The 15,299-nt window shown below is 40.6% G+C and overlaps 1 protein-coding gene across 1 annotated transcript; it reads right to left on the reverse strand.

Moving 5' to 3' along the window:
* Nucleotides 1-1,774: 1,774 nt before the first annotated feature.
* Nucleotides 1,775-14,846, reverse strand: LOC119031418 (tetraspanin-5). Its single transcript, XM_037119918.1, has 10 exons — nucleotides 14,353-14,846; nucleotides 10,617-10,667; nucleotides 8,297-8,443; nucleotides 8,024-8,194; nucleotides 7,751-7,876; nucleotides 5,506-5,553; nucleotides 4,708-4,824; nucleotides 4,555-4,616; nucleotides 3,643-3,695; nucleotides 1,775-3,547 (listed from the first exon to the last, which is right to left on the reverse strand). The coding sequence occupies exons 1-9, from the start codon at nucleotides 14,434-14,436 to the stop codon at nucleotides 3,683-3,685; spliced, it is 819 nt and encodes a 272-aa protein (XP_036975813.1). The 5' UTR covers nucleotides 14,437-14,846; the 3' UTR covers nucleotides 1,775-3,547; nucleotides 3,643-3,682.
* Nucleotides 14,847-15,299: the final 453 nt, after the last annotated feature.

Raw genomic sequence — 15,299 nt, forward strand, 5'->3', positions numbered from 1 at the left:
AGGTCAGCTCATAGGTTTGCAATCAATCCCTGATAACAAAGCCGCAAACAGATCCTCTTATCACAGCCGGGTATCTAAATTGCAAATAATCTGTGATGTGTTGAAAGAAATGTGTCTGTTTGCTCATGCGTAACCCTCTAATCTCTGTTGCTCTGAGGTTTTATTTTAAGAGAGGAAACAGCAATGTGACTTTTCCTCTCTAACTGTGGCCTGACTGCTCCACCTCAGTTTGATCAACGAATCACAGTCAGTGGAGTGAAAACAGTCTGAGACAACACCTGAGCAGCACAGAGACGAAGCCCTGCTCTGACCTCCAACACTGACCTCTCGTTCATGCTTGGACCTTGTTTTGTTTTGAGAAAAACTTCTCAGAAAAGATGCACCTCAGTGCCATTTTTACAAAAATCGTGACCTGTTTTCTTGAATGGAGGTCGTCTGTCAGCATGTTGACTTTGAGCATCTCCTTTCATAATAGAAAAAACTGATATGAAATAACATCTTAAAATCTGATGATGATTTTTGTTAAGTGTAATATAAAAGCTGGGTTCTATCTCCATCTTAAAGGTGAAGAAAAACAAGAACTTGATATTGAAACCTGACATTATATTGAAATTTTCAAAACATGTTTAAAAAAATGTCTTCTTGTCACTATGTGTGTGTACAACCACAACACAATTAATAGAAAGTATAAAATATCCACTCTGGTCATGGTCTCCATTTGGACAGCTATGGCTCAGGGGTAGAGCCAGTGTGTTGTTACTGGTAGGTCGCTGGTTCAGATTCCCCTGGTCTGCATGTTGAAGTGTCCTTGGGCAAGATACTGAACCCCAAACTGCTCCTGATGTGCCGGTCGGCACCTTGCATGGCAGCCACCTCCATCAGTGTATGCATGAATTACTGTAGGTCGCTTTGGACAAAAGTGCCTGCTAAATATAAATGGATTTCTCTGTAGACTTCGAGGTCACAGTCTGAATGCGCAGGTGTAAATAATGAAGGCTGCACTTGACTGAGCTGCTTCATTTTCAGGGTCCTGATGTCGTGCATGCTGGCTAACTGTCACAGTGTCGTGTCTACCTGTGACACACAAACACAAACACAAACAGAGTCATCATTATGTTGTGAGTAACGTTTTTTTTCCTTAAAGGTACAGTTCACCCCAAAATGAAAATATTGTATTGATGTTGTCCGTAGAGACGCCCTCTCTCATATATATAAAATATGAATACATAAAATATGTAAATATGTATTTTTATGTACCAGCCAGATGTGAGTGAGCCAGCAGGCACAACATCAGTCCACAAATCACACCAAACAAACCAGATGGATAAGACTACAGATAAGCTACTTCAATGCAGAGATCCTCTGAGAATTAAGGTCAAATGTCATCAAATGCAAGACATAAAAAAAGTGAATTAATATCTATGTGTGGAAAATGTAAACTTATTGTCTCTTTTGTTTCCAGTGATGGGACATCAAATTTATTTATTTTCTTTGACTTGCAGTAGCTGACACTGACGATGATAAAATCAATTTAAAAACAAACACTAGGTGGTGGTATTGAGTCATTAAAGCCCAATGACTTCATCAGACTACTGCAGAAAAGGACAGTGCACTCACTGTCAGAGAGGACCTTACAAACGTGCTGGTAGTCTTCTTGAGTAGTGATTAAGTAGTGTGTTAATAACTGTGTATCACTTGTTCTGAGGGTTAAATGTATTCATCTTAACCTTTACGTCCTTTAATAACTAGTTAAACTCAATAAACTTGACAAGAGTCTACCAAATTACCACATTTATTCAGATATATATTTACAACTCGTCACAATCCAGTTATTTACAAGAATCAGGAGTACAGATGAAACAAAAGTAATATAATAATCAAGAGTATGTAGAAGCACAGATCACAAATATGGCACTGAGTGGTAAGAAAAAGTGTGATCAGTCAACAACAATCATATGAAGCTTTTAGAGGGAAAAAAAAACAGGATATTTGACCCGCGTGCTACTGCTGTATTACATTTTATTGAATATTTCAAAATGCAGAAATGCATTTTTCTAATATATTCTGTGTGAGGCTGCTCACTTCATCAAGGCTGCAAAGGAAAAAAAATCTCTGCTGCAGGTTTACGCTGCCTCCACATGAGGTTTTTACTTTCCTGCTGTGCAGTTCGATTAAAAGGTAATTCCTCAGAATAATGCGCGTCTAGGAAAGAAAATCATTTAAGCTGTGCGTCGGCTTCCAAGTTTGCATTTAAAACAATGCTGGTGAGAGAGCCTGTGTGCTCTGCTTTCAAGTAATGTATGTATGCAGGCTATAAATCCTTTCTCACACTCAGTTAAGTGCCTTTCGAGCAGTGTGAGCGCACCGTTCATCATGAGCTGAAGTATATGAGTATGCTTGTATCCCAGATTTTCCAGTGAAAACGTACAGATCAAAACAGAAAAAGAAAAGAAAAAAAACACAAACAACAATATTGGCAGATTTCATCAAAAGGAACACATCGGAAACACTTACAAAATATATCAGGAAATGAATGAATGCATGAACACTGATAAGATAATGTGCAAGGAACGGCACAACACTCATAATGTGCCTGAAACACATGTTCTGTAAAGCTACCTTGGGACAAATTATGGTGAATTACAGATGCAGTTTTTAGAGAAAAGTGCCCCCTCTAGTGGCTGCTGCTTGACTAAAATAACAGTCATGAAGGAAACTGCAGATTAAAGTGCTTAAGGCTGAGTTTTGTTTTAAAATGCAACATCTCTCGGTTTCTTTCAGTATATTTAGGCGTTTTGTCTTTTTTAAACGTCTCTGCCGAAAACCTTGAACAACCTGCATCTTTGCAAAGCCCGCAACATCCATCATGCTCCCTCGTGTTACTGCATCCTTCTTCCTCTTCTTACAAATCGTATATAAGCGTGATGTCACAGATGAAAATAAATCTAAAGTTAATTCTCGGTAGCTTTAAGTAGATTCCATTGAACATTCAACAAAGTGCCAACCAGCCGATTCTCTCTAAACTAGTGACTATTTTACAAATATTCTTAAAATACTTAACATAAATGAAACACAATTAGGAGAGCCAATGTCCTTACCAGTAGACAAAAGGCATGCAGTGCATTTCCAGAATCACTTTTTATCTTTGTACACAATCCTTACATGCAGTGTTAAAAACTGCAGCTGTAAGACATATAAAACTGAGGCCCCTTTTTCTGTATGAAGCACCGCCTCTGATACAACATGAGATCTACCTTCTCCTGTCCTGCTTACAGGTTATGACCCTCTTCAACTCTTCGCTGGCAGGCGTACAGACTCATCGGAGGTGGAACTTTACCATCACATCTGCTGCTATAGAGAGTCTGTGTTGTACTGTATGAGAGCTACAGTATGTTTTAGAGGCCGAGCTTCATTCTAAAGTAGGGGCCACAAATAACTCTAAAAATAACTCTAAATTTACTATGTACACATGAATGAGACTCTTTGTTCTGGACACATCAGCTGATTCGTTATTTCCCTTCGTTGCCTGCGTCCAAACTGCAAAGTCCTGCGGGGAGGGGGATAACATGTCAGTCCACAGTGGAGAATCAGTCGATACAAATATAAATATTTATATGCTGCAACATTAGTGATAGTGCTTACCTGTTACATCCGTCTTGCCTTTGGAGATTCTGAGGAGGTCTTAGGTAAACAAACTGCACACGGACAAGAGGAAAGATTTAAGAACAGGTGCGATAAAAACAAGACGATAAAGAAGCAGGACTATCTGGACAGCTTTTTACAAGGTGCACCAAAAGAAACGCACTGAATCATGATGAAACTGTTATGAATACGACAGACGTTCCTTTGAGCTGTACTTACAGCTGCAGTGACTTCTGCATGCTAACATTCTCACAACAGAAATTTAAGTGTACTTGGAGAATGTTTACCATGTTCACAGTATCAGTTTAGCATGTTAGCAGGGGATCTTGAGATTGTCAGCGGGCCCATTGGACTGAATATATACCTTGCTATATGTTGTGATATTCCGTATGAAATTATACTTACATAGTTCTATACCAATACTTACTACATCAAATCTGACATTTAATTCTATATAATATTGCTGTAGACTGCATATAATGTATCACATAATGCCTTACATATTATGTCGTACTACTACTACTTTCCACCCTGCGCTCTGTCTCATATCACTTACATACATCTTAATTTACCATATTTTTCTATATCAAGCAAACATGCTCACTGATTTTATTCCTCAACAACTGTAAACAAAACCATTTGATGTACTGTATAGAACTGATGGCAGGCCAATACTACATGATGTACATATCACTTTTTGATTAGTTTTTTTTTTCACACCGTACATCCCACAGGCCAACCTACATTCATATTTGAAATGTTTTTTAAATGTATTCTGTGTAATATCTAAACATATACTGCATGGATTGGCACAAAATCCAGTACACCTATTCAAAGTTCACAGAGGATGAATTATTCCCTGACCTTAATCACTGGTAAATAACTGTAATTGAACAAACTGTCGCCACCTACCAACTCTCTCTCACAGCTTCAATGTCGCTGACGAGATTCTGTGCTAAACAGATGCCAAAAATCTAAAAGGAGAAACAAACACAATTCACATGAGGTAAAGTCAAGGTAGACAGAGGTCGGCTAGTAAACTACATCGTTCTCATTGTTCCTCACCTGTAGTAATGCAATCCCAATAAAGATGCCTGCCACCACTGTCAGGTTGTCTTGAAGCCACTTTTCAAACTGAGGGACGCAGCCTTTAATATAGATGAATGTTCGCTGCTCAGAGTCCTGACAGAACACAAAAAATGATATCAAAGCCTGACAATCAAGTGCAGATAAAAGAAAGTTCTGCCGTTATTTTTTTTAACTTTCATTATGTCCCAATTCACGTTGGGATTTACTTTCCTTTTTCATCACCTGGTTGTTTTTAATGGAAACACATGATTCTCCTTTTTCATCTTGTGGTCCCTTCACAATAAAACCCCTCTGAACCGATGTCATCCAGCTGTTAACACACAGACTCAGCCCACTGTTTCCCCGGCTCAGAGTCTCATTAAAAAACTAGTTCTCTCTGGCTTTTTTTTTTTTGCTCACATTTTCAAACACCGAAAACAAATACAGCCCTTTTCCTTACATTATGCTACTATGGAGTCAGGCCAAAGCCAATGATGGGGGAGGGGTCTTTTTAAATTCCCAGTGCATTGCTGCGGCGTGAGTAATACCACACGGCCCGAAGTGCTGATGGGGAGCCAGCTGCTGTATTTTGTAGAGCGAGGAGTTGGGAAACATACTGAAAGAGGGATATTGTGCCCAGGGTGGAGTACCTGATGACTTCATGCAGCCAAAAAACATGCATGAGGCAAAATAACAAGAGCAACCTCAACTCCTTTACTGTTTTATTGCAGTGACTTTTACTTGCAGAGGAGAGTTCTAATGTCCATGGATGGTAAGTTTCCGTGAGCAGCTCACCGTTTTTGCTCGGATGTCGTAGCCACACTGAGTGTTGATGACATCCTCCTGTGGAGAGAAGATGGTTTGCGTAAATCCCAAGCGGTGAAATCAAGACGTTTAGAGAGAATGTGGTTATGTTCTTGGGAGATGTATAAAGCGTTACTGCCGCTTGTTTCCAACTAACCAGCCACCGCCATGATAAACATACTGGAGCGTTATATCAGGGGAACAGTGCTGTCGAGCGTAGCACTGGAGTGCGTTTGGCCTCCAGATGTGTACGAGACAACAGCGCTCACAGTGATCTAAACCTGAGAAAATCTGCCCAGACCAGAGCTGTGGACCTGAGACTCGGATCTGAGTCACACTGAGGTCACAATGATTGGGACTTTGGACGTGACTGCTTTGAGATGTGACTCATGTTCTGACCTAAAATCAAAAACACATTAGAGGCACACAGCGACAGAAAAGTATCACACGGCCACAAAGGCGGAATGTTTAAATATGAAGCCTGTGCATGACAGACATTATCATCGCAACTGTGACTTCAGGAGAACGCGTGGCGATGTGCTATATTTAACAGCCGCAACAGCGTCGGCTCGTATTGTTTTCACTTTGTTAGTCTGCGTGAGTCACCATGGCAAAATGTGGTCTGGAGACGCCTTTTACACCGGGAACTACAGAAAAGTTTGGGGTTTTTTTTGATACAATTGCAGGATTGTCTAATTGTTTTATTTTCAACAAATCCATTAAAAGACAAAAACCTACAACAAATTTAAACTTTTCACAAGTTTTGACTGTGAAGTCAAAGCCTGATATATCTTATTTTTCTGTGCAACAGAGCCTCCTTGTTTTCCAAAACTTTGTTGTTATTAATCTTTTGTTTGTGCATGCATTAAAAAACGAGCTAAAAGGATTCATGTGTAATAAAACTGAATACTAGGCTTCCACACAGCTTTGCTCCCACTGTTACCCAGTGGCCAATCACAGAAAACACATTTTCCTCTTAGGGTACCATTTTAAAAGTGATGTCTATAAAACTGTTGACACCTAAAAACTACAAAAAAAGAGCAATTACGACACTTTTAATTCAGTTTTTTTATCCTATGTTTGTAAAACTTTGTTTTGAACCCAGAATCAAAAAGCTGTGATGTCCTCAAAATGTTAAGTCTTTGGGTAAAGCGGGAGCATACAAGCGGGGCCAGCAGACGGCTGCTAGGAAGTAAACCTGGAAGCTAGAAAACTTTCTGGCGTATGCACCCGGCGAGCAATTCTCATTGGACTTCGTGGGCTCCATTGTTTGGTCTACTACCTTGTTCTATTTAATATCTATGGCCATCACGTTTTTTGTTTTTTTGTTTTTTTTTTACATTTTCAGAAGAAAATAAAAGGCTCAAGCCTGAGTAACACTGACAAGCTGGGGGAAATTAGATAATACTGAGAGAAAGACAAACAAATTTGGTGGTTTTGGTCTTTTTTTTTTTTGGTATTCAATGACATTTGGATAAAAACACCAGCCTTGTTCTTTAAATGCTGTGTTATTTTAATGGTCAGTACGACTAAAAACAAAGTGCTCTCATTTTGAAGGCTCATGCTGCAAATGTTTGATGTTCTTTGTTGGGTGATTACAAGACAGAAAAGTGATGAATCCAGCCCCCAGTGGACAAGATAACATCTGAGAACACAACATGTTTTTCACCTTCCATTTTATCTTCATACTTGTTGTTGCTAAGAGTTGCTATCAAAGAGGATGACCTTGGTGGAACGGCACGTCCCCGGGTCAGCAAATGCAAAAAAAAAAACGCCTCTTGTGCAACTTTCATTACAGTGAAGCAAGACTGTTTTGCTCAAACAGGGAGCTGTCACTGCTTTGCACAGAGAGCAGCAGTTTTCTGCCAAAAAAAAAAAAAAACCTCGGTCAAGACAACCCCTCCCTGCCGCCTCTAGACTTTGCTGTGCTGGCAGAGTCTAAACACCAAGGCCTGGATGTCCTGTTGGAAGACAGCCATGAGAGTTGACAGCTTCAGCCAGCCTTCTGGAGGACACAGATAACCAAGCTATGTGTCGCAGGGAGGACCTTCACAGTTTCCTCTTTACTACCTGAACTGTAAAGGTTACAGCATGTTCAAAACGTCCTCTTCAATTTGTACTTGACCTTTGTAAAACTCCAAGTTACACCCGTTGGCCTGTGTTTTACCGTAAACGGCAATTTATTGGCTGTGAATGAGGAAAACTCAAGCGTGGTATGTTCTGCCGGAGGACATACCGCGGGATCCTTGGTGCAGCAGGAAAAGGGCACGCCACATTTCTCACGACTCGGGTTGGAATCGGTGCAGTTGAAGTAGATGTTTAGATTCCAGTCGTCCGCACCAAAAGCACCGCAACACTCCCACTGTGAGGCGAAACAGACCCCCCCCCCAAAAAAAAACAATAAACTCATATATACGTCAACAAAGTCCCACAGAAATGAGCAACCATGACTAACCCGAGGTAAAAACAACATTATTCTGAACTGCGGAGCATGAACTATGGAGCTCACATATTCCTGGGTGAAATCTATCAGGTTCTGAAGATCAATGTCATCTCTGTAGGCCCGAATGTTGTTGTTAATGAAGAAGTTGAGCTGGTCCTTGATCCAGTCCTTGAAGACAAAGGCCAGGACTCCTGCAGTCAGCTCCAGGAAGAAGATGATACCCAGGAACACAGAGAACTGAAAGACAAAAAAAAAAAAAACATTCACAGAGTTTAACAAACGTCGTCGCGAGGCTGAGGGAGGATTGAAACAAACCTAGTGCGCGACAAGTGAACGCACAAATTTGAGCAGGAAGGAGTTTTCTCGCAGGGCGCCGATGCAACCAGCGAATCCGAGGATGAACATCACACCGCCGACCACCAAGAAGAGCCAGACCGGGTCGAAACCGCCCAGGTCTGTGATAGAGGAGATGTTGGACAGGACACCCTGGGAGAGCAGAGTGAGGGGTTAGAAGCTTAAAGTCATTACAAGAGAAATCATTTCAAGCCTGACCGAAGTCCACTGTCTCTATGCGCTTCATTAAGGGAAGTAAAACTAATCTATCTTATGTAAGGGAATGCGTTTGGCGTGTTTCCAATAGTGTGCACTCTCACTAAGGTCCCAAGTTGAATAATGAGATGAGCAGAGACAATTTCCTGATCAAACCTAAAGGAACCGTCTGACATTTTTTGGAAATATGCTGTCTCACACATTCTTGCCAAGAGTCAGATGAGGACGCCGACGTCTCTGTCAAGTCTGTAAAGTAAATACAAAGCTGGAGCCAGCAGCTGATTAGCTTAGATTAGCATAAAGACCGAAATCAGGAACAGGAGCAGAAAGCCTGCCAAAGGTAACAAAATCCACCTTCCTGCGCTTCAAAAGCTCTCTAATCGACGTGTTATAGCCTGTTCCTTTGATCAACACTATAAACAATGTGTAAAAATAAAGTTGTGATTTAATGGAGGGATTTGATTATTTCTTGGTGGTAGCAGTGACGTCTCCGCTCCCAGCACATAAACCCCTGTAAAATGGCAAATTGTTGTTTTCAACATTTTGGTGTGTGTACGGATGAAACAAAATGAGATGTGACTTGTAATTAATGAGCCTTAGAGATGCTTTGCTAAGAATATTAGTCTTCTGTTGAGCCCATCAGACAACTAGGGTTTAATGCGGCAATGTTGTACCTGCCCCATTTCATGCATATGATGGTGTTCTCCAAGGTGGGATTCTGTCTCCTATTCTGTTCAATGCACATATGGATGACACATGCAAATATATGAATTGGTGAAACACAGTGTAAACTGTTATCAATCATCTTACGCATGCTGATGACCTGGTTATTTTTAGCCCTTATTGTGCTGCGCTGCTGCAAATTCTGAGGCTGTGCTCACGGACAGCAAAGGTTATGTTACTGAATTTAAAGCCAACAAGTAGTAGAGAGGACAGTCAGCCGGTCAACTGTTTGTGCTCTCTGTGAGAAACACTTAAAAGGTGGCCATAATAAGCTGTTTTTGTTTTTCCTTCAGCTGTGTCAAAGGTTCTTGCACATGCATCTTAAAATACCTTAAAAAAAAAAGGTCTGCACCGACTGAAGCTCCATCAGTAGTCCTGGCTTTAATGCTGTTGTCCGTGACATTACGCTAGGTCGCCGTGTCACGCATTTGAATAATTTACACCCAGCAACTAGTTTGGCATGTAAGAATTGATTGAGCACAGCTGCTCTGTTGTTGTTTGCGGTGCTGGGTCAAGCGTGTGTGAGCTGAACATTGCTGCTGCACTGGACGGTTTGAGTTTGTGAGCAGTGAAGCATGTTAACCTATTCAAGTAGTAACTCTAAATACAATCATGAACCCGAAAGACATCCTTTAAGACATATGACGGCCAATTTTATGCGTTGCTCGGATGAGTCAGAGAACAGCATCGCTATCCGACACTATAGGAAGAGCTGCTCTCAGTTTATATCCACTGAAGGCTACATATGAGCTGTTTTTTAAATCAAAGGATGAGCTCTTGCGGTTTTATCTTGTATGTTTTATTCTCTTGCGTTTGCCTTTTCATTGCTGTGAGACTGAATTAAAGTTTAAAATTGAATTCAACTGAATCTCTTTTGAGTTTTTCGCTCTTTGTCAGACAAAACATTTTAAGACTCTACCCGAGGAAACTGTGAAGGACATTTGTTGCCATCTTCTGACATTTCGTTGACCAAACAATCAATCAAGTGAGAATAATACATAATGAAAACAATGGCTAGCGGCAGCCGTATGTGAAGGATGAATAGGAACTGTCTGCTTCTCTATGTGAAATTCGAGCAGTTGAATTCTCACTGGTGTGTCTGCTCCCCTTTGACACAAGCTGATCTGAGAGATCTCAATGAAGGAATCTGTGAAATACATCAGATTCCCTTCTTCTGTCCATTGTTCGGAGGGTCGTCCCACCGGAAAGCATGACATTCCTTTCTGATTCAGTAAAGCCACAGGCAGCATTTTGTGCAGACAGAAGGGTGTGAATGACAGAGGACGAATGTAAAAGATTTTGTTTATGGATTATTTGTTGGTGTCCATTAGTGGAAAGATTCACATGATAAATTAATTCCACTCACTGTCGCGAGCAGTAAACTCACCTTTTCGTTCCATGCCCACAATCCGATGCCGAGGAACGCCACTCCAAGGAACTACGAGACAGACAAAGAAGAAAAGACACAAGGGCAGGATTATTTTGCTGTGACTACAACATGTAGTCATCACACTGAAGCACTACCACAGAGAAACCACGGAGAGATTTTCCTGGCAGCGCTCCATTACTTAATATTTCTCCTCTCTGGCTGCAGTATCAGCAGGAGAGGCTCCCGCATTAGAAAGCATCTTTTAACAGCTTGAAGACATTACGAGTGAACAAGTTTCCTCCTCCAGTGTAAAAGTTCAAAACCACATTACGGGAATCAGAGGGTTTGTAATCATTCGCTGACAGCATTTTGTAACCAGCTAGCCTTGTGTGTGGAAAAAGAGGAACAGACTTTGACTTGTAATTATAATAGGCATGGAAAATAATAATGTGCTGGTTACGCCTCATTTGTATACACTCATCTGCCGGTTACACATCATTTCATATAATTATTTGAATTCATTCATGAAGATTTTTGCAATTTTTGAGCACCTTTAAGGCATCAGTTTGGCCCATGATATTGTTTTGAATGGTATTTGAGATACACATGATGTATATGTATGTTTATTCATATTCAGTATATTCAATTTATGTTGACCAGATACACATTGAGGTTTTCTTTTGTCTGTCTTTACCTCATTGTTGTTGGTGTATATTGAATAATCTGAATAAAACCGTATATACAAATGCAGAGGAGAATCAAGAATAATCAGTTACAGCTACACATTGATGCACAGACATTTGTGATCATGGTTTTAAATTGCCCATTGAAGTAGCGCTATAAAGAGTTTTGAATTTGAATGCTTTTCCAAATCGAGACCGTGCTCTGGGAACCTTCAGCATGAGCCTGTCAGTTGAAAGAGTTTGATCACGTCCAAAGTTCCAGACCAGCGTCATCGAGATTTTAAGTTGGTAGCTCTCCAATCAGGCCTTTGTAGGTTAGATAAACAAAAAACAATATTTATTACACCTCTCTTACAGAGAAGACCTGCCCACCTTATCATACAGGATACAATGGAAAGTACCGCAGCTATCACCGGTAATAAATCTGAGGGCAGAATGACAGACCGTGTCTACTGGTTTAGATGATAGGAAGTGGGTTTGTTCCCATAAAAGAGGCCACTTCCTGCAAAGTTTGCTGACAAGATATTCTACATGGTACTGACTTGTAAATTCTTGGTGGATTTAATGATTCTATTATTACGAATATCTCTGGCACTATTTTTCTTTATTTGCCTTAAGTGCATCATCAAAATGAATATGAATGAAGATGGTGCAGGACCAAACATTGAACCTTGCGGGACATCTTTTTGCTTTTTGTGGAGTGGACGTTCCCTGACTTCACACACTGAAGTCATTGCTTACCAGTGATAAATTGATCTCATTAGTGGACCTTGTGCTCACAATATTTTGTCAAACTAACACAACAAAGTAACACTGACACATAATAGTGCATGTCAAAGACCATTTATTAGACCTATTTACAAGATTGGAGCCTAGTTTAAGCTATTGTTTCCCTTGGTAGATCCAAAGCACTTTGCAGATTAAGTTATTAGTGAAACTGTTGTAGAGGAAGGATGAACAGATGCTTTTGACACAGCTAACTTCCTCTGATGATGTATGAATGGTGTCACGGTCAGAGGGGTCACTGACAGACTGTGTGGTTGGCTGGGAGCCTCCGCAGGGCCTGACAGGTGGCCTTCCTCCTCATCACTCGGAGGTCAGTGAGGGGCTACAAACACACTGGCTCCAACTGTGGAACAGTGTTCAAAAAGCGACAGACAACATGACGATAGGTGTCATGTCAGTATGAATCTGTCAATTGTCAACCATTTTTTTTAGTACTGTATCACACAGTTTCTCAGCGTATTTTCCGGAAGTATCACGATACACATTGATATCAGGATCAGAGCTGCACCGCTTGGTTAGTTAGCTGATCTACAGAAAATGAACTAGCAACAGTTCTGATAACTGAAACTTTTTTTGGATCTGGAGAGGAATATGGGGATAAAAGATTTTATCACAGATCTTGATTAAAACAGAGATGATAAGCAGATCAAGGTGGGCCCATTATCAGGATCATCGTGAATCTGGATAATCATGAATATCCTCACGCAAGTGAGTTAAAAAAGCTGTCTAGCTCGCTGACATACATTCCGATATTAATTTCCTGATTTATTTTACACTGCCACAACATGGAGTCTGCAGTCTGCTAAGCCTGTCAACATGGCGGAAGGTTCGGTTTCGGGGACACTGGGGTGCTTCAACCACTTTTTGAAATCACCAATTTTGTCCCCATTGCTTTTTAAAAGCATAATCCAGAATGCTCAAAACAAATGAGAGGAAAGTGCCATTATGCAAGCTGTAGTCCTGCTGTAATGATCTACTCTGACCTACTACGGTCCCCTCATTATGTTGCCTCGCATATGCTGAAGACTAACCTAAAAAAACATTTTTTCCACCAGAGCTTTTATGTCCCTTCCACTTTTCAACAGAAAGCAAGGTCCTTGGCAGAAAACTCTGTTTATTATGTTCTGTGTAAATGAGACTATCAGCTGCTTCATCAATATACTTTTGATTTACTCCCCAATATCGGTATCATCAGCGCCAAAACTCAAGTAGTTGAAATTAACGTTTTGTCAGTGAAGCATCAGAAAACACACCTTCCTAAAAATAAAAATAAATAAATAAATACTGCATTCATTATTATGTAGAACCTGGAAAAAGCACACTAGCACATTAGTAAGGCTGGAACTAGTGGTGTAGCGATTCATCGATCAGGATCAATATATCAGTTAATTGATCAACGCTGATGCATTGATGCAAAGTGAAAACATTGATTCATATCATTAAGATACGCCTGTAATTTTAAATTCCTATGGCCCGCTCACGCCCTCCTTTCTCCGTTCTAAACAGCGCTTTCTTTTATTATTAAACAGAACAGATAGTAGGCATGATATCATCTCATGTCGATCGCAGGTCCCGGTATGGAATCGAATGGTATCGTGGCAGACAGATATTGGCAAATATCGTATCGCTGTCCAAAGAATCCATGTAATATCGTATCCTGATGAAACTTGCAATGACACCACTGGCTGGCACCATTTAAAGTTTGGCCTTTCAGCTTGAACATTAAACAATTAATCGACTCTAGTTTCCTTTAAAGAGGCTAAATGATTAGTCAAACAGTCATTTCATCTCCTGGTCTTCAACCCCTAATGAAAGACATCACTAAACCCAAGACGAGGTGTTCTGTTTCCCTGCACACAGCTGTATAGCTCTTGGTCAACATCTGTTGTTTTTATATGTGCTCTATAAATAAACTTGACTTGAGAGGATGGTGGTTGATGAAGATGACCACTCCGGTAACAACTGCACTGAAACATCCGTGACACTGACGGTAAAATGTCCCTCAGACAGCTCGATGTAAACAAGTGATTCCACAGTGAGGAGAGACCTCCCCGACACAAAAACAAAAGCGTGCCGATAGGTGACAGCGGGGAACAAGTGCACAGGAGCAGGGAGCCTATTGCAGGGATGAAATCATCCATGTCTGCTGTTAAAAGCGGTGACAAAGAAAAAGAAAGAAAACGCCTCGATGGAAACGACATCAAATCATGGTTGGTGTAAGGAAACCTTGTCATGTCAGTGCATTAAAGGCCTGAAGTAACAGCGAATAATTGCGGGGGACTTACCCAGAATATGATGTTGAATCCGAAGATGAAATACTTGATGCAGCAGCTCACTTCATGAGCCTTGAAATGCTTTCCTGACATCATTTTTAAGATGTCCTTTTTTTTGTTGTTTTTTTTGTTTTGTTTTTTGTCTCAGTCGAAGCTCGCGGTGAGAAAGAATCACATCTATGGTCCTCTTGTGTTTGACAGCACCGTTTGTGGAAACACCTTTTTTTTTTCTTTTTAATTTTTCCACGGCTCGACAAACGCGCAGTCAGTTGTTTCAGCGTCTAATTATAAACATCCTGCCGCGTTTCCGCTGACAAATAGGCGCAGAAGGAGCCGCAGAGGAGCGACGAGGCGTTCACGGACTGTCACTGCAGAAGTCTGTTTATTCCAGATATGGATCTCCACAAAGGTTCTTCAGCGAAACAAATTCCGCTGAAGTCAACCAGATTAAAGCCGATGGTCTCCTATCTGACCCATAATCTAGACATGGTCGTTTTGTTTTGAATGGCATGTGCGGGAACCAACGAGGGGGCTTTGGTGGTCACAGGAGGCGGGACTTCCTCCAGCAGAGGGCGTCACTGCCCTTATATGACAACTATGATCTATTTTTCATGAAGTCATTAATTTGACTTATCAAAGACATCGCGGCGATGAAATGACACCTCATTAGACGTGTTGGGCTGTAGAGTCCCAGAGCTGTCAATGTTTAATGAATCAATTAGACGTTATGGGAAATATAAATTAACATAGAAAATGTACAATAATGTAATTTCATCCCTCTTAGTTCTACAGTTTATTGATGGTAAATTGTATTTGTGTTTCATAATGATCCTCTTTTACCCAATTAGATTTAATTATGTCTTTTAATCGCAAAGTCTGTCCGTGGTGATTTTTAGTGGAACATTTGAGATTAAAACAAACTCTTTCAGTATAAAATTAAATTTAAAAAATAGATAAGT

The sequence above is a fragment of the Acanthopagrus latus genome, chromosome 1 (genome assembly GCF_904848185.1).
Source record: "Acanthopagrus latus isolate v.2019 chromosome 1, fAcaLat1.1, whole genome shotgun sequence".
NCBI classification, from domain to species: Eukaryota; Metazoa; Chordata; class Actinopteri; order Spariformes; family Sparidae; genus Acanthopagrus; species Acanthopagrus latus.

Bases quoted from the DNA above. Each gene is read 5' to 3' on its own strand.
- LOC119031418 (XM_037119918.1), bottom strand. From the start codon at position 14,436: ATGATGTCAGGAAAGCATTTCAAGGCTCATGAAGTGAGCTGCTGCATC. The intron at 8,444-10,616 runs GTGAGTTTACTG...CTGCTCTCCCAG, and splicing joins TGTGGGCATGGAACGAAAAG to GGTGTCCTGTCCAACATCTC. The intron at 5,554-7,750 runs GTATGTCCTCCG...TTCTCTCCACAG, and splicing joins GCTGCACCAAGGATCCCGCG to GAGGATGTCATCAACACTCA.